Below are 20,844 nucleotides of genomic sequence, written 5' to 3' on the forward strand. Positions count from 1 at the left end.
CCATTTTCCAATCCTTATTCTACTTAGTTTTTAGCTGATTTAAATACAATGCAATTTTACAGCCACATGTTGAAAAAGAACAAGCAGCAATTTATACATTTTTGATGTGGATGTTTGATACAGTTTTTGGCCAAATTTTATATAGTTAACATCTAAATTATTATTTTTATGCTATGATTCAACTAGTTATTATCTGCGATTTAATAAAAATAAGTAAAATCTGTAAAATAAAAATTATAAAATATATTTACCATTTTTTAATCCAATCCTTAACTTAGATATATTTTCTGATTTAAATACTGTAAAAATACAGATTTTTAATGTGGATATATATTTTTTTTTACAGTTTTTGGTCTAATTTTGTCTAGTTGACACGTAAATTGCTAGCATTTACAAGATATGATTTGTAATTTAACAACAAGTCTTCCTTGCATACCAATGAGCATTGACAATGGTGCAATCATACAATGAGTAGCCGGTGGTGCTGACAAAGGCTGGAGAAAAATGCTGTATTCAATCGGAGTATTTTTGCAGCTGCGGCAGGTTTTATGGAGCCTTTTGCAACCTCGCTTTGTGGAGCTCAACAACTCGAGCCACAGTTTGCCACAGTGCACATACAGGGGCAAGCTATTCTGTTTTCACAATAACAATGACAGTGACCACTCTGGAGAAACAGGCAAATATGAAAAATGAATGGAGGCGCTGGCAGCACAGTGAAGGTCATTTTCAGTTCGATTGGGTGGGAGGGGACGAAATTCTGATACAAGTAATTTCCAAACATTATTTTTGAGACATTCAAGTTAAAAATGAATGACATTTTCCCTGACTGGGGAATTGAAAAATCTCTTATTTTTGCGAGGGAGAAAGTGATTGCACGACTTAGCTGACCCCTATTCTGTTATTTAGCTACAACATCCAGTGCTATTCTGTGAACTGAGAGTTAAGTCTGTAGCATAAATACTGCATGAGCCCCACTTAAAAAAAAGAAAAAAAAAAGAAAAGAAAAGTCTAACACAGCTTCCTTTGCTATTCTCGCAGGTTCGGGTTTTGACAAGAGCTCTGGTACTTGGAGTGCCCTGTCTCGCGTGGCTGGCCTGTGCAACAGAGCTGATTTCAAAGCTGGACAGGAGAGCTTCCCCATCCTGATGGTACGAACCTCCAACGCTTGCTCACACCACAAAAGCAAAACCTTCAGTCTCAGGAATCATCTCACCTTTGTAAAACGCTGAGGTAAACTGGAACACGCCGGGTTTAATCCACAGCCATTATGAGCAGCCTTCTGCAGACTCAGATCACATAATTCATGCACATTCTTCATAAGATGTGTTTTTTTTTCCTACATGGCTCACAGCAGGACGAAGTTAACACCATCAGCACACTGGAAGTATTCAGATCCTTCACTTACTGGTAACAACAGTAGTAAAAAAGAAATGAAAAATATGCAATTACAACCAAAAGTACAAGACAAAGTCATCAATATATTCATCCTTCAAGTATTGTCTTTGTGTCCACAGCTTTATAGAGCTAATTCCTCTTTGGCAGGGAACTCACTACTGCCCATAACCAATCGAAGTGCAAAAGAGCCACGTCTTTGCACTTCATTGGGGATTTGTTAACTGTATTAAAAGCTTAAAATAATGTCAGATTTATCCTTTAAGTATAGAAAAGTACAAAAAGCACAGACTTATTAGCAACATGTCTCACAAGAGAAGAAAAAGTACCCATTGTACTGATGATGTTAAGTATTTTAATATCCCACCTTGTCAAAGTGGAACTAATTTGATGGTGGAAAAAGTATTTAGATCCTGTACTTAAGTAAAACTAGCAGCAGTTCAATGTAAAAATGCTTCAAGTTAAAGACCCACATTCAAATTCTTACTCAAGTAAAATAACATAATGGATTTAAAACACCAAAATGACTCGTTGGGCAGAAGAATGGCCTCCATTGGTGGTTTATTGTCACTTCTTGCATCGTCTAATCAGTATTATAATCTTGCAGCTGGTTTCCTCTGGAATGTATTTACATAGAGATGCAGCATAAAGCATAACACTGATTGGCGCTGAAGTTTAAGAAATTATACACAGGCACAGTACACTGTGAAAAAAAAAACGAGTGCCAAAAAAAGTTTGTTAAAAAAGCTTTTTAAAAATGCTGCAATATTTAAAAACTTTAAAATTGTGAAAATGCCTGTAAAATTATGTTATTTTTAGATGATTTAACTGGAGTAAAACAGCGGCAGTTTATTGCAAAAGAACAAATTGCTATGAGTACAAATTTGGATTTTTGATATTCAAGGATTCCAGGTTTGTTAACTGTCTTTACTGATATGAAGATTATTTCAAAATATATGCATATATATGTATATATTGGGTGATTTACATACAGTGATAAAAGGTGATTGAGGGCCAAATAACCCTTTGTAAAAATTACAATTTTTGATGTGGATATTATTTACAGTTCTGACCTAATTTTAGACAATTTGCTAGTATATTAATACTGTTTCTGTGATTAAAAGAAATACAAAAATGGAAAAATCTGTCAAATGACACTTAAAAAATATATTTACTATTTTTCAATCTTTAATATACTTCATTTAGCCTCTGTAAAAAAACATCTGTAAAACAATATTTTTTGATTATTTAAGTGCAAAAAGAAAATTGTGTAATTTCATTGTTGAATGTTGTAAAAAGAAAGAAAGTAAAATTACCATTTAACTGGCTATTTTCTATAATTTAATTAAATGGAGAAAATCTGTCACATAACACTTAAAAATATACATTTACCATTTTTTAATCTTTGATATATTTAATTAAAACGTAAAAAAAATTGAAATACTGGAACTAACTCTTTTCAACTTTTCAGTCTTTCACATACCATTTCGAAAGAAATTTAAGTACAGTAAAAAAAAAAAGCAGTCTGTAAAATCTGCAAAACACCAGTAAACTGTTACGGTTAAAAACACTTTTCTTAGAGTGAACATGAGCAATTGTTGTTTCTATTCTCTTCTATGCTCGGTTCAACCTCAAAAAACAACCATAACATAGAAATAATTTGTCAGAACCAGACTGACAGGAGGCAGAGCACACACACACACACGCACACGCGCACACGCACACACATACACATGCACACGCACACGCACACGCATACACATGCACACACACACTGAGGATAATCCAATGCACCCCTGGAAATAACTCCCCCACACAGATGCACAAACACACACACACTGCTGGTTTTTGAGTCAATAGTATCCAGGCGTTCTACCAACTGGGATCCTCCAGGCTGTGCTACATTGACCTGAAGAAATGCTCAGCGTGGCTCTGGGTGACAGGGATTTACAGCTCCTTGACTCCTACGGGAGCAGCCCCGGCCCTGGTAGCTTCCTCCACTGCCCCTCCAGGTGCCCCGGCTTCCTCCCAGCATTAAATACCAGCAGCATCTCCTGACAGCACTCAAACACAGCAGTCAAGGCTCCAGTAGCTTTACAATGCCGAGTCCCCGTCTGCACCCTGGGAAAAAAAAATGAAACACAGAAATGGAATTTCCTTGATCTATTTATTAATTCATGAAAAGGCACAAACAAGGACAAATCTTGCGGAGCGTGCGTCCTTGTTTTGCGGCTGTTCATGAATGAGTAAACAGAAGCAAAGAGTAAATTCTTGTCTCGGTTCGGGCTCCTGCTGGTGTATGAGGCGTCGGGTCAGTCAGCTCTCCGTCGATTTTAATAAATTGGCCCAAGGGCGGGTTGGATTGCGGTTATCATGGTGGAATTTTTATGAAGATGGATTTTATAGGTTATCAAAAGGGAATTTTTCCTGCAAAGTGATTCAAGTACCACACAGGCAAATTTGACACACGAGTCAGAGCAGATAAACGGCCAAAAAAATCACAAAAACAAACATCAAGCAATGTGCAGCCGAACAGGATGATAATATTTGGAACCTTGTAAAATTGGACTTAATACCATCTGTGTCTTCAGGTGAGTTAGTGTGTGGATGTTTACTTAAGCAGGCAGTCTACACATAATCATTGGCCACATTTACATGCACTGAGAAACAAAATAGAATCTAAGGAACCAACCTGATGTCATGGGATGGTGTATTCAAGTACCTTGCCACTTTTAACGTGCCATTTGTGCACATTTTAAGCTTTTCACAGGTAATCTAATGCCGTTTCGTTCTCATAGACTTCCACTGTGAAGAGATGCTTTGTCATTTCATTGCCAACATATGAAATTTATACAATGTTTGATGATATCAGGCCATTTTTATGTGTCTTATAGGGAGAATGTTGAAGAATGTGAAGTAATTAACATGTAATAACTAGAAAAGCACTCAGAGAGTGTAGACCTCTGCCAAGGATAGAGAGGAAAACAGGAAACCCATGCAGTAAAGGATCATGAGCTGGAATTGAAGGTCTGAGCCTTGATTTAACAGCTTCTCTCTCACATGAGGTGAGTTAGTGGCAAATACGATCCTATCACGCACCATGTCATCACTATTAGCATAGCCACATTGCTTCACAAGTAGCTTTAGGTCAGTAACGAAATGCTCAAAAGACTCCCCTTCACCTTGCAGTCTCTCATTGAACTTGTACCTTGCAAAAATCGTGTTAGTTTTAGGCATGAGGTACTCTTCAAAGCGTCCGTAATAAGTGTCTAGCTTATTAGCTTCATCTGCGGTCAATGTCCAAGTGTTAAAAATATTGCGGCCTCTTTCTTCTACCCACAAAAGCAAGTAGCTGCATTGGGTCACTTCCTCCTTTCCTTTTAGCGGTCCAGAAAACATGAGCTTTACGTGCTGCATGAATCTCCGCCATGCGTCGGGAAGGTTTGCCGAATCCCAATCCATCTGCGGTGTAGGCTAGGGTGACCATACGTCCTCTTTTGCCCGGACATGTCCTCTTTTGAGAGGCTGTCCAGCCTGTCCGGCCGGCGTTCATAAAGTCCTTCAAATGTCCGGGTTTTTGATCTTGCCTAGCTTGAGCGCGTCACAGACCAGTGTATTTATCATTCACGTTGAATGGTTCCTTTGGAAACACGCTCTGAGAGGCGGAGTTTGAGCGGAACCCCAGAACGTGTATTAATCATTCACAAAGCAGTACAGAGGCGCTCCACACTCACTCACTCCTCGCAGGCTGACAGGCAGGTAGGCACACTGCCAGAGAACACTCGAACCGAAAGAAAATGCCGAAACGCAAATGTCATTTCACTGATGAAATGCGAAGAAAGTACCCCTGTTTTCGTCCGGGTCGTGTCAAATGGGAGGCAGAATGTACAGTCTGCAAAGCTGGGACTTATGTCTCTGTGGCTAATAAGAAAAGGAAAAAGAAGGAAAAAAAGGACTGTTGACTTGAGGCATTATTTATATATTTTTTTCATTTGCCATTTGACACATTATTTTGAAGAATAGGCTACCTCTCTTTTTCTTTTTGTTTCATATTTTGAGGCATTATTTCTATTTTTACATAATTGATAATTGGGAGGTTATTTTCAAGAAATAACACTTCCAGAGCGAGCTGGAAGTGTGTCCTCTTTTCAGAGAAACAGAATATGGTCACCCTAGTGTAGGCACTCCCGATGGATCCATCATTAACTCTTTTCTTTAGAAGCGTACGGTCCGATGAGTCTCTGACACTATGTAATGTTGTGGTTTGCATGAAATAAGACGACTTATTGAAGATTCTATCGGAGCTTTATTTGCTGCTCTGCTGCTCACATTGACCTTCATTATAACGGAGGTGAACAACACATCCCAGCATGCATTGCTACTCCCACTTGAACTCTGGTGAGTGATAAGGGACAAAATACTAGTACGCATTGGGAATACAACACATACTAAAAAAACATACTAAAAAACCAGAATCCAGGATCCTTTCCGGATTGCCACCAAAATTAAATCAGCTCTTCCTCTTACCATAGTCTACATCCCCTCAAAATTTCATCTGAATCTGCCCAGGCGTTTTTGAGTTATCTTGCTAACAGACTGACACACAAATGCCGGGTGTCACATAATCTCCTTGGCGGAGGTAATCAGTTCCTTAATGCCAGCGGATTGTAACATAACTTAAATAATGAGACCTCCCTTGGCTTTCTTGATCATCTGTGGGTGTATTTCTATAAAACATGACTTGGTGATGAATTTTTTCAGGAATATCTCAAGTATATAACATTCATGATGTACTTCAGTACCTCTCCTAAGCTTCGCTACAGAGCCAACAGAATGAAACATTAGCTTAGAATTCAATAATGACTGGCCCAGAACACTGGTTCTCAAACAAATTCTATGATTTCTACCATTTCATTTAGCATTTATCCAAAGGTGACGTACACCATTGTTCAAAAGTTTGGGGTCACTCAGACAATTTCATGTTTTCCATGAAAACTCACACTTTTATCCATGTGCTAACAGAATTGCTCAAGGGTTTTCTAATCATCAATGAGCCTTTCAACACCATTAGCTAACACAATGTAGCATTAGAACACAGGAGTGATGGTTGCTAGAAATGTTCCTCTGTACCCCTATGTAGATATTCCATTAAAAATCAGCTGTTTCCAGCTAGAATAGTCATTTATCACATTAAGGATGTCTAGATTGTATTTCTGATTCATTCAGTGTTATCTTTGTTGAAAAATTATTGCTTTTCTTTAAAAAATAAAAGCATTTCTAAGTGACCCCAAACTTTTGATCACTAGTGTACATCTTAGAGCAACATAAGGATTTAGTCAGGAGAAAACAACCTGGATAGGTGCCATAAGAAAGTCCATTTTAGAATAAGAAGACCAAAAAATCCTATTTGGCAAAGCGGAAATGTGACCAAAAACTAGGACCAACATTGGAAGTATGCTGGATTCCTGAAGAGACACTACCTCTCTACCTCTCTACCTCTTCTGTCCCTCCCAACCTGCCCAGCCAGCAGGCAGATGGGTCCCCCCACTTAAAGAGCTGGGTTCTGCTCAAGGTTTTTTCCCTGTTGAAAAGGTGTTTTCGCCGTTGGGCTTGCACTGGGGGTCAGGCATATGGGTTCTGTAAAGTGTCTTGAGGCAATCTGACTGTAATTGGCGCTATATAAATGAAATTGAATTGAATTGAGTAGACAAATCGGGGAAGAAACATGACATCAGCCAGACAATCATCTTGCATAACCAGCATTCCAGCACTGAGTCAAATATAGTTTATCCATCCATTATATGTACACCACTTAATCTTGATTAGGGTCACTGGAGTCTATCCCAGCTAACCTAGGGTGAAGGCAGAGGACACCCTGGACAGGTCACCAGTCTGTCACAGGACTACATATACAGACAATCACATTCACACCTACAGACAATTTAGAATCACCAATTAACCTCAGCCTGTTTTTGGACTCTGGGAGGAAGCCAGGGTATCCGGAGAAAACCCACACATGCACAGGAAGAACATACAAACTACTTGCAGAAAGATTCCAGGAAGGTGGGTAATCGAACCGGGGATCTTCTAGCTGCATGGTGACAGTGCTAACCGCCGATCCCCTGTGCTAACTGCCTGAGAGCGGAAATGTGGCCAAAAACTAGAACCAACATTTTCAGCACATTGGATTCCTAAATAGTCAAATCAGGGAAGAAACCTTACATCAGTTAAACCATCATCTTGCATAACCAGAATTATTTCTGTGCCTTGTTCTCCAGTGCCATACATAAATATAGTCTCGGTTTAATTTCCAGTCAAACTACTACAACTGTGTAATTTTAGTTCCCTCGTCTGTCACCATGATGCAGGTCAGTTTGGTTCAGTCTTGTTTATCTCACACCATTGTTCTGGCCGATGCCCAAGATGTTCGCTGCTGCCCACCTGCAGAGTGAGAACTCAAACAACAGGATGCTGACTGGGATTCACTCAGCCGTCACCAGCTTAATTACTAACAAAGATTTTCTTAATGTTTCTCTGAGACCCTTTAAACTCAGTCAGCAGTTTTTACCTTTTCTGTCTCGAAAATCATCCATTTGATTTCTGCTCACCACTATTAGAATAACAAATCAGGAAGTTTTATTTCCTTCAGGCTTTCATTTAGTGAAAATTAATGACCCTTTTGTTATTGATTATTTCCAGTAAGCAAATCCTTCCAACAATATTTACTCCCAGTATCCTGTGAACTCCTGATCTTTAAAAACTGCCCTTTAGAAAACTGCAAACACCTCCAGCTTCCAGAAGAGCTATTTTAATCAGATTATTTGTTATCCAAGTTTTTCACTTTTATTACTTTTACATCAAGCTGTTGCATGACTTTCAAAACAATGTTGCTGCAAAGTATTTGGCGATGCAGATGACGCTCCGCCGCATTAATGAGACCCATAATGGAAGTGAAGAAAGTCCTCTCAGGTATCTCAGGCGCTGCTGTAATTAATGAAATAACACATAATCCAAAAGCCTCCTCCTGCACTGCAGAGTGATAAACACAGGCGGCAAGACAGACAACACTCATTTCTTAATATGCATGTGTGAGCGACAATGCTAATGTGCTGCTGTGTGTGTTTCCCCAGAGGGAGACAGCGGGGGACGCATCCGAGTCGGCGCTGTTGAAATGCATCGAGCTGTGCTGCGGGAACGTTCGTGACATGAGAGCCAGAAACCCCAAAGTGGCAGAAATTCCCTTCAACTCCACCAACAAGTACCAGGTACTGCACGGGATTAACGTCACGTCACATCCCTGCTTTGTGACGGAGCTGCCGTGAAAATTACGACAAGTTTTCCCTTTGCATTTCCTTGCAATCTCATTTTTCATTTTAACTGAATTCATTGTAAATTGTGTGCTGTCAGCTAGCCAGAGGTGATTTTTTTTTTACCTCATTTTGTCAAAAAACAGAAGAATTTACATTTAGGAAACTGACATTAGTTCTTGAAAAGACATACATTCCAAAATAGTGACTTATTCTTCTAAAACTGACATTTCTATTTGTCTTCTTTTTGTTTCATTCAGTTTCATATTAATGCAGCATTGCCATTTACGCTTTTATTCAAATTTTTACAAACTTTTTTGCAAACAAAATTTGTCATCGATTAGCCAGAGGTGACATTCATTTCTCATTTTGTCCTCAGAGAAGAATTTACAATTAGATCATTTTTTAAAATAGTGACAGATTCCTCTAAAATTTCCATTTTTGATCTTCTTTATTTCTTTTGATTGTCAATTAATGTACCATTATTATTTATACTTTTATTGTGCTTAGTGTTTTTTTTATTTTCTATGTATTTTTTGTAGATGAAATTTGTCGACTTGCCAGAAGTAACATTGATTTGTCATTTTGTCTACAAAGAGAAGAATTTACATTTAAGAAACTTCCGCTACTTACTGAAAAACTTCTGTAATTGCAGAAGTATTTAAAATAGTGACAGATTCCTCTAAAATTTACATTTTTGTCTTTTTTAATTTCATTTCTTTAATTTTTTTAATTAATTCAGCATGCCATTTCTACTTTAACAAAAATCGTTGTTAGTGAGCCAGAGGTCACATTTACTTCTCGTAATGTCCAAAAACAGGGAAGAATTTACATTTAAACAACTTAGATTAGTTGCTAAAAATAACTGCAATTACATACATTTTCAAGATAGTGACTGGTTCGTCTAAAAACTACATTTTTGTCTTCTTTTTGGGTTTCTTTTTATTTTCTATTAATGCAGCATTACCATTTATACTTTTATTTTTAATTTTTTTAAATGTTTTTAACAACAAAATGTGTTTGTAACTTCTGATTTTGTTCAGAAACAGAGCAACATTTACGTTTTAAAAACTTACATTAGTTATTGAAAAGTCACTGAAATGACATCCACTTTCAAAATAGGGACTCATTCCTTTAAAATTCAAAAGTTTTGTGATCTTTTTTGTTTCTTTTAATTTTCTGTTGATGAAACATGCCATTTATTCTTTAACTTACGTTGTTTGAACGAGTGTAAAGCATTGTTATAAACGAAATTTGTTGTCGACTAGCCAGAGGTGGCATTCATTTCCAATTTTGTCCAAAAACAGAAGAATTTGCATTCAACAAACTTAAACATGCTGCTGAAAAGTACCACAAATGATAAATCAGGTATGAAACTAGGCACTCATTCGTTTTCTCTCTGTCTGGCTAAAATAACTCAACTAATTGTTTCCATTCTAAACTTAACATTTCTATTTATCTTGTTTTTGTTTATTTTAATTTTCTATTAATGCATCATTGCCATTTACATTTTTATTTTTTATGTTTTTAACTAATTTGTCAGTCTTTACTTATTGTTTGCCATTTATATTTACATTTTTCATGTCTTTAACTTATTCACCTTACCAATTTTTTCGCAGTCTGTCAGTTTTGAACACACGTTTCCAATATCTCTGTGAAAAGCTCGTATTTATATTGACGAGGCAGCTCTGAATAATGCATGTATATTCTCTATCCTCTGTCCATCTCGGGAAGGCAGCCAGAGCATCCACACTGGCGCTCTGCTATACATTCATGCTTGGAAGCTGCCCAGTAGGCCACAAATACAGCATTATTGGTCACAGAAAAAAACTGCTGCAAGCATTAAAACTCTATACAATGTGTTTTATTTATGTTCACATCTGGATTATGAACTGCTTCACTTCGGCTGCTAAGACGATGCTGCTTTTCACTGCACAGAAATCCCATTTGTGTAGAAAAGTCCCGGCCAAGAGACTTACGTTGAAGAATTGGAAATCTGTTCGTCACCTTCCTTTAGCCGGGGGCTGAGCGGAATGACTACGTATTTAGAGGACAGAAATGGCTCAGATGAAATGAGATGTGTGCGGGTTTAGGTGAGAAGGCCTGTTGTTTGAAATATGTTAATTAAAACATCTTTTTAAAAGGCTCTTGTCCGGCTTCCTCAACAATAGCAGAAGCTAGCAGCAGGTTTGGAAAGGATGCAATCTTTTTAAAATTGACAAAATTACACAGTTTTTTTGAGCCAGAAATGGTAAAAACAGAAAGAATTTGCAGGTTTTTAAACTTTTTGACTGGCCTTGAATGAATCATGAGTGATATCTGATTCTGTTGGGAAAGCCTCAAATCATGATATTTCTTCAAAGTCACTTTATTCCACCATGGCATGTAAAAAAAAATTAAAAAAAATTCTGCCCTCACAGTCGTGTGACAAAAATTCAGAGACTTTTAGGCTGAAATACAGGCAGTGTTTACACAAAACAGAGATGTAACAAGCATGGAAATAAAATAAACAGATTATGAAGAAAATGAAACTTATCTGAACCATAAAATGAATGTGGCATGGTTCGAAAATGGTAACCAGAGGAGCAAGTTGTTGGAGGATGCACAGATATCTTACTGTCATTGATGTGCAGAGTAGTTTGTAGAGGTTTTGTTAATGTTAATAATGAAACATCTGTCCTATGTGTAGCCACTATTTTTTCTCCAATACTGGACACTTTGGGCAACACCTCTGTACAACACTGTGAACATTTAATTTCACTGATTTTTTGTGATACAAACAATCAAATAAATTTAAACTTTTGCAGTGTCATACAGCACAAAAGACATTTTTAAATTCTGTCAGCTTCTAGCCATAGTTGTTCTGTTTCCATAGAGGTGCAAGATTTTATATTGCAGTAAAAAAAAATGAGCCCACAGTGAGTAAAAATGTGACAGGAGCAAATAAAGAATGCCCAGGAACTGCTTGGAGCTCTGAGGTATGAACGGTAAACAAGCGTGTTTTGCTGGTGTTTTCACTGCATGACGCATCAGGAGATGCGAAGAGCAGAAATTAATTTTTTAAAAATAAATTCTCTTGATACTAAACAAACAAAAGCATCACTTTTTGTGCAGGATTTCAGTTTTGTGCGGTTGTAGTCTACATTATAGATTAGAACATCATCGGTTAAGCTCTGTGCTTTGTTGCATCCTTCAGTCAACTTTATTTTCATTGCACAGGGTACAACTAATTGCAGTCTTTTTGCATTTCCTGACTTGTTAAAAGGCTGAGTGCATGGTCAGCCAGACTACAGTGTCCCTGAAGTGGAAAGGTTAAGGGCCTTGCTCAAGGGTGCAACACTTGAACCCCTGACCTTCAGATCAGGGTCTTAACCACTGAGCGAGCCCTGTGAATGCCAAGAACTGCTTAGAACTCTTAGAGCATGGGAAAAAAACATGAACTACTTGCAGGTCATTGATAAAATACATACAGAGAGAAAAGAAAAACCAATACGAAGTGTCTTAATGAGATGTTAGGACACCAGAACAGCTTTAAGGCTCCTTGGCGTTGATTCACCAAGCCTACTGGAGAGACTGAACACCATTCTTCTAAAAGATATCACCTCATTTGGTGTTTAGATGAAGCTGGTTGAGATGTGGTGATTACAGAAGTCATAGTATATGATTCAAACCTCATCAAACTATTCAGGGACCCTATGGATGAGTGTATTGTCATCTTGGAAGTACGTGCTTTCATTAACTTTGGATTGATTTGCACTGAAAGTTTCCTCCAAACGGGACACATGGACGTAAAACATGCAGGAAAATGTCCTACAAAGCTTAAAAAAGCTGCAAGATTCCCTCACTGTATGGGTCAATGGCTCAAGCAGCTCCTTTAAGTTGTCATTCATCTGTATATAGAGGAATATTTAACCGATCTCAAGGAAAAACACAACTTTTATTGTAATATGCAGCACAAAGAAACTAATTTCCGTTGGTTAGTGTTGCACAGTCCCATAAATTAACACGTAACCAACATACAGCAGCTCCTCATGAGGCTTTGGACCTTCTTTGACTCCCTACATACATGTGATGTCAGTCACGCTGCTATGCTTAAATTTTAAAATAAAAATGCATAAGCATCCTGAAAATGAGGGAAAATATGAGCAGACGATTATGAATAGATGACCGACACATGAATAAATGATGAACTTTAACTTTAAAGCCGAGTTTGCTCCCACAGACAGAGTCAACATCAACACTGGCTCAAAGTTATTAAGTTAATACTGAACTAAATATAAAGTCATCACCAAAGGGCTCCGGCACTTTGCTCAAGGGGACTTCAGCAATTAGGATGAGGGGTTGTGTGTCTGCTCCACTCTCTGCTCTCAGTCTTCCCCAGAACTGTCAGGAGGTTTGAGCCAGCACATGAATAACACAACAGTGATGCTGAAGCAAACAAAGGACCTCCTGCATGCATTTTGTGCACCTGTTTCCCTGAAATAGGAATATCAGTGTTGAGAGTGGAGGGAGGGGGCAGAAGCAATTTTTGCTCTGGTTTTCTGAGATTAGATATGCTGTGACTCAGATACAAATTACTCGGGCGTGTGTGTGTGTGCCGCTATTGGTGTGTGGGTTGAGGTGGGGGGGAAGGGCTAATGTAAGGTGTAACGCCACAGGAATACATGTGCTCCTTCAGCAGAGGGAAGACATGACTTTCACTTTCCTCGCAGTCTAGTCAGCTGTGATGAGACATTTATTCTGAAAAAAGTGCACAAAAACAAACTTGACAGGCAGCACAAACGTGAACATTGTCGAATATTACTAAACAGCACGTCTGCCTTTAGCCTTTTCCTTGAGCAAGAAACGACCTGAAAAAAAAGAAAAAACTGCATGTGTGTTGTTTATTATAACAAATCGTGTCATTTCCTTTCCTTCTCTTCTTGTTTTTTTTTTTTTCAAGCTCTCTGTGCATGAAGCGGAGGACAATCCCTCTGGTCATATTCTGGTCATGAAAGGAGCACCAGAGAGAATCTTGGACAGGTTGGTTAATCAATAACAGATTGATTATATGTCTCAGAAGGAAAGCAACAGAAAATCAGACTTGTCTTTCATTTGCAGTTTTCTTTTCTTTTCTGTGGATGCAGAAAGATACACCACTCTTCATAAAAAACAGCAATATTCTAGATATTTTCTTCCTATTATCAGGGAAAGCAGCAAAAGAAGCAGCATTATACTAACATTTTCTATAAACAGCCTTAAAGAGCTTATTCATCTGTGCTAAGCTTCCAATGAAAACTGTTGAAAACATGTCAGGCAGCCGCACTGTTGAACTGGATGACAGGGTCCTTCAGAAACACGAGCACACAAGCTGTAGTTTATTTAGACTTAATCTTACATGCACCATCCGGCTGCAGTCACCAGAGCACCAAATGTATATTAATCTTCTGGTGAAAATAGTCCCCAATAAATTCAGCATGTCCTCCTGCTGCAGGAAAATGTAACCCTGGCGTACAGAAATTATGTTTCTATACAGCTGAGTTGCTTCCCCTTTTAAAAAGGTGCTTTTTAAAACATTGCTATTGTGTCTGAGGACATATTATAAGCAAAACTCTAAAAAATAATGCTTGATGTCATATCTGAGCTTAATTAGCCAGAATCGAGCCCCACACAGCATTTTTTTCAGGGCTGGTCAGATTTACTTCCCCTGGAGTAGAAACTTCCCTGAAAACAGTCTTGGAAGATGTTCTACAGTCCACAAGTTTCTGCAGTAGAAAGCAGCTTCATGATGCACACAATGAGTTTTTAGGGTTTTATCAGTGAGCCTGGAGGGACTTCACACATGTTGTGTTAGGGGTACAAAGTTAGAGTTGGAGTTCAGTTTTATCCAGCCGCAACCTTTTGCTAACTCTGACCAAATGCTGCCAATACAACCATAAAAATGTTGTAAAAATCATGCTGCCACAACAAATGGATATTTAACTTTGACTAGATATTTTCAAGGAAAAAAGCATGTGAATGAGCATTACTGACAGCTTCTGTGTTAAAGTAGTCAGATCACAATTATGTTTTCTTCAAACTGTTTTTGCTGCTGCAGTTAAGTTGAACAAAACCTTAATTTCTCAAACACAGGGTTGGTAAAATAACATAATAAATGATTTGTGAGACATTTAAAGATTTACATCTTTGGTTGGATTCAGTGAACCAAACACAACAGCTGCCCTGACTCCCAAAATTACATTCCTATGCAACTGAATACAAACCGAATTCTCATTTATATTTTGAAAGGAACATATTTTCCAGGGACTATAAAGTTTTAGGAACAGCTTCTACTTCAAAAGAGCCACAAACTCCATGAAAGGAGATTAAAAATAGTCTGTAGTGATACTTTTACTTGTGTCCTATGGCCACTGTTCTTAAACTAATTTTGGTTTTCATTTATTCTTTGGTTGGGTTTAGTAAAATATTAGCAAAATAGTGGGATTTGGGTTAAAATAACATGTTTGCAGCTTTTTCGTCCTTCGCCATCTAATATGTGGCTGGTTGGCTACAACGAAGCGTCAGTAAAGCAGTAAATGTCAAAGATATGCCTATTTAAAACATAATCAAACACAATGAACGTGTTATTTAGAAAAATACAATGGAGAATACAGTTTAGTTGTGTTCTTTTGTCAGGGAAATATTGAGAGACAGAATAACGCATTGTTGGTTTTGGTCTTTTCATGGAGCTCTTTCTTTATGCACGCTAACAGCATGGAAGGTAGGATTGTGGAACAGCTGCTCATTCAGAAGGAGGTCACATTTTATCCTCTTTATCTAGCACAAATGCTGTACGGAACAAGTTATTATTTTAAGCATTCAGTCGAGCTTAATGTACTATTAAATGCTTTACAGGTGCAGCACCATTATGATCCATGGCCAGGAGCACCCACTCGATGAAAACTGGAGAGACGCTTTCCAAAATGCCTACATGGAGCTGGGCGGACTGGGAGAACGAGTGCTCGGTACTTTCTGCTGCCGCCGGTCTGTTTGGGAATAGGTACAGAGGAGAGGCAGTTGGACACAGCACTTACTTTTTATACTCTCCTTAGCAAACAGGGTAGTTTACCCAAATGTGCCCATTAAAGAGTAGAATGCTGTCACTGCAACACTGTCACTGAAAAATAAAAAATAAAAAGGAAAGAGTTTTGGCACTGCAGTTTTGCACAGAATTGTAGCTGACATGGATCCAAAGCTATAATTACCGGTGTTCTAAAAAATTTCGAAATACGTTTTTTCTTGTGGAAGCATCAGCAGACATTGTAATTTAATTATGATCCAATTCTGCACAAAATGCAACATAATCTATTGAAATAACATTCTGTCATAAAATACACATTTTGGGTTTGAAAAAATCCTTACCTTAAGTTCAACTTTCAGTATCTCTAAAGTGTTCTGCATCCTGACTCTTCAAATGTCATCATTTTGACAACCGAGAAAAAAAAGAAACTAACCTGGCATCTTTTAAAAAGCGCCATAGGTAATAATTATGTGCTATCATTTTGTAAGAGTAGGTGTCACAACAGTAGGAATTTGGAACGGTGCCAGCTTTGGAGTGAAATCATGTAAATTATTAAGCCTCACTTATGCCTTGGGTGATGATGATGACGGCTTGGGTGTTTCATAACAAAAAAGAGTTTCCTACTTTTAGACTTTTTTCATCAGACATGTTTTACTGTTTTGTTTTACTCTATTGAGAGTAAGAGATAGAAATCTGAAAAGCTGCGGATCATGAATTAATAAATGTGCCTGGTTCGGTTTGTAATTCAAACCCGCAGCCTGCAAATCTACCTCTCAAATTAAAAATGATTTGTGTGTGCTGAGACGTAAACGCTTGTAGCTGACAGAGGGCAAAGCATTTTTCTGAAGGTGGCTTCGAAAAGCCTTCATGCATCTTTCATATTTGCATTCCTTTGTAGTGTTTTACTGTAAATAGCAACATCAGAATCCACGGCAGCACCAGCAGCAGCAGCGTATTATTGGGATGTTTTGGACTTCCTCAGGGTCACGAAAAATGTGTCCTCTCTTTGGAGTTCTTGAGAAACTGTCAGTTGATGTCAAAGCAGGAAAACTTCGAGTTCTTTTTCCAATATCTGCAGTATGCTTCGAGATGTATTTCAATCAGTTATGAACAATCGCCTAACTGTTTCCTCCCATCTTACAGGCTTCTGCCACTTGAATCTCTCTTCATCGCAGTTCCCTCGAGGATTCACCTTCGACAGCGACGACATGAACTTCCCCACCGAGCAGCTCTGCTTCCTGGGCCTCATCTCCATGATTGATCCGCCGCGTGCCGCTGTGCCTGACGCTGTGGGTAAATGCCGCTCCGCTGGCATCAAGGTAATTGGTTCCACAGATTCAATGTAGTTTCCTGAAAAGCCTTTTTCCTGGGGCCTCATTTATTGAGCTTTTTAGAGACAGAGAGGGAGGATTTGCATGTCCAATGTCTTTTTTAAATTGCAGAGTTTGAGCCCAAATGACAATTGATCACCTCCGAGGGCCTTGATAGATGATGACCGGTGGATAAATGAAGCCGAAAATCATATTTAGCGTAATAGCTCCCAGATATGAAAAGAAAGCCAGCTGAAATAACAGAAGCATTACGAGCAGCTTCAGTGTTTACTCAGAGCTCAACCAGGTTTGACTTTCTATATAGAAGAACAGCTTTAGTTGAATCATAGTTTTCAGTTGGGAAAATACTTCATAATTGGTCCACTTAGGATGAAACCACAAAATTGAATTTGCGATTTGATTTTTAAAAAAGGAAGCATGTCAAAGGCATGAACTCATAATCTTCTGATGGCAAAATTGTTAAAAAGGATTCAGTTAGCAGAGTGCAGATTCAGGAGACTCATCGTAAACGTTCATTATATGTTAATCAACTGCCAAATACACACAGAGCAGATGTTTTGTTAGACGAGTAATAAGCAAGGCCGCAGGAAGGTTAAACAACTTCCAGCAGAGACGAAAATGGATAATGAGCAGAATGATGCGTTCTAATTCGTGGGAATGACAACAAATACGGGAAAGGGATTTTGCGCATTTCATCTCAGGTACTGTAGTTACCCTGACTCCCCTGAGAACAGAGTTTCAGAGAGACACGCTGTAAATGGCTTAAAAAACAAACTAGAGGCAAAAGCTAGTGAAGATGTCTGTTAAAAAACTGATGGCATATCTGATAAAATGTTAAAATAGCAATGTTTTTGACTGAGACATAATTATTCCATGTGTCTTTCTGATGGAAACATTGTGTATTTTAGTCAAGTTATAGCTTGGGGTTTAATTATGCTAGCTTTGGACCCACAGGTAATATTTGTATAATTACACTGCTTATGTAACCAATGATGCACACAGGAAATTATATTATAGGGAAAAAAATATGCTGTTTAGAATATTTAAAATAGCTCTGTTCTGTATTATTTCCAGAAAGCAATCATATTGTACAAATCAAATCTGAACTGGCCTTAAAGTAGTTGATATGTTTGTGCAGAAAACCTCTGAAAAGGTATTTCAGCGTCCTTCAGATGACTGTCAGTGTGCAGCGTTTTGGGTCCAAATCTGCTGTATATTCTCATAGCCGATCTCAGGAGGAAACACAAGGCTCTGTTGCTTTCATTATTTTTTACTGGATGCTAAAATTTCAATATGGTGTGCAGTGTAGTGTGCACTCATCTGCTGCTGGAGATAATAGTGTTGATGGGGATTTCAAGAAGGCACTCCATTTTGTTGTTATTCTTGATATAAAAGGTTCAGAGGCTTTGTACCAGATAAGAAAAGATAAAATAAGATTGAATAGAAATAAACTTGATGTAGATAAGGTTCTAAATCAAAATATAGACATCTATTACTAATTACTTCTCAAGCACAAAATGTAGCCTTTCATTAGGTTTATTACTTAATTTTCCCCATAGAAATATATATTTTAAAAGGTGCATTTGGGAGTTTCTTTGCAGCCAAAAAACTCTCTCCCCTGTGTGACCTTGGAGAAATTGAAAATAATAATATCCATTATACAGCATGTTCTTTTGTTACCTCTGTGATGAAATGAAAAGGCATCTTTAAGTAAAGTCTGCTTCTGTCAGTTACTTTTAAGTGAGAGAGTACAAAACTGTAACCACTAAAGTGTCTATGAAAAGCCCTCCTTGGAAGTTTGACTGCTGTTCAAGATTAATTCAATAATTTAATTTGGCTTTTTGGCATGAATACACAAAAAGAGACGCTTTTATGTCAAACTGAAAACAGATTTCTACAAAATAATGTCAGTGAATTTAAAATATAAAACATAAAATATGTGATTAAATAGAATTCGCCCTCTTCAAGTCGCACATCTGGACACTGCTATTTCACCCATCTATTTTTGCAGCATTGTACAAACTCTGTCAGGTTACACTGGGATTGCGAGTGAACCTGCGTTTTCAAGTCCAGCCACAAATTCTCACTTGGAGTAAGGCTTGGGTTCTGACTCAGCCACTAAAGAGCCCAAGCTGAATTACACAATTTCATGTGTAAGAAAGACAGATCTTTCTCGCCTATCTTTAACCTTTTGATGCCTATTGTTGAAAATTTGCAACATACCACTTTCATTCAAACTGCAGCCGAGATAGCGTATCCATTCCCCCAAAGCCAGTTTGTGCATATCCATTACGTACCTCGGATCCTTTTGCAAGCACTGGTTTCTGGTAGGACCAGTCAGAATGGGCTGTATACTTAGACTTTGTCTTGCTGGAAATGAAATGTCACAAGTCGGAGTTCTTCTGCAGACTGCATCAGGTTGTCCTCGAGGACTTCCCTAGACTTTGCTACATTTAGTTTATCCTCTACCTTACAAGCCTTCCAGAGCCTGCTGCTTAGGAGTGTCCATATGTCATGATGCTGCCACCACCGTGCATTACATCATGATGCTGCCACCACCATGCTTCACGTCATGATGCTGCCACCACCATGCTTCACGTCATGATGCTGCCACCACCATGCTTCACGTCATGATGCTGCCACCACCATGCTTCACGTCATGATGCTGCCACCACCGTGCATTGCATCATGATGCTGCCACCACCATGCTTCACATCATGATGCTGCCACCACCATGCTTCGCATCATGATGCTGCCACCACCATGCTTCGTATCATTATGCTGCCACCACAATGCTTCATGTCATGCTGCCACCACCACCATGCTTCGCATCATGATGCTGCCACCACCATGCTTCGTATCATTATGCTGCCACCACAATGCTTCATGTCATGCTGCCACCACCACCATGCTTCGCATCATGATGCTGCCACCACCATGCTTCGCATCATGATGCCGCCATCACCATGCTTCGCATCATGATGCCGCCACCACCACGCTTCACATCATGATGCCGCCACCACCATGCTTCACATCATGATGCTGCCACCACCGTGCATTACATTATGATGCCGCCACCACCATGCTTCACGTCATGATGCTGCCACCACCGTGCATTACATCATGATGCTGCCACCACCATGCTTCACGTTCTGATGCTGCCACCACCATGCTTCACATCATGATGCTGCCACCACCGTGCTTCACATCATGATGCTGCAACCACCGTGCTTCACATCATGATGCTGCCACCACCATGCTTCACATCATGATGCTGCCACCACAATGCTTCACATCGTGATGCTGCCACCACCATGCTTCACATTATGATGCTGCCGCCACCATGCTTCACATCATGATGCTGCCACCACAATGCTTCACATCATGATGCTGCCACCACCGTGCATTACATTATGATGCTGCCACCACCGTGCTTCACGTCATGATGCTGCCACCACCATGCTTCACGTCATGATGCTGCCACCACCGTGCATTGCGTCATGATGCTGCCACCACCATGCTTCACATCATGATGCTGCCACCACCATGCCTCGCATCATGATGCTGCCACCACCATGCTTCGTATCATTATGCTGCCACCACAATGCTTCATGTCATGCTGCCACCACCACCATGCTTCGCATCATGATGCCGCCACCACCATGCTTCGCATCATGATGCCGCCATCACCATGCTTCGCATCATGATGCCGCCACCACCACGCTTCACATCATGATGCCACCACCACCGTGCTTCACATCATGATGCTGCCACC

At 39.0% G+C, this 20,844-nt stretch overlaps 1 protein-coding gene across 1 annotated transcript in view; it reads left to right on the forward strand.

The window, feature by feature from the left end:
* Positions 1-20,844, forward strand: part of atp1a2a (ATPase Na+/K+ transporting subunit alpha 2a) — a 58,802-nt gene that overhangs the window by 21,275 nt on the left and 16,683 nt on the right. Inside the window, 5 exon segments of the mRNA XM_051953311.1 lie at positions 1,039-1,148; positions 8,523-8,657; positions 13,642-13,721; positions 15,573-15,682; positions 16,882-17,057. Coding sequence (XP_051809271.1) covers positions 1,039-1,148; positions 8,523-8,657; positions 13,642-13,721; positions 15,573-15,682; positions 16,882-17,057 — 611 coding nt within the window.

Source organism: Acanthochromis polyacanthus, chromosome 9 (assembly GCF_021347895.1).
Source record: "Acanthochromis polyacanthus isolate Apoly-LR-REF ecotype Palm Island chromosome 9, KAUST_Apoly_ChrSc, whole genome shotgun sequence".
Lineage (NCBI taxonomy): Eukaryota > Metazoa > Chordata > Actinopteri > Pomacentridae > Acanthochromis > Acanthochromis polyacanthus.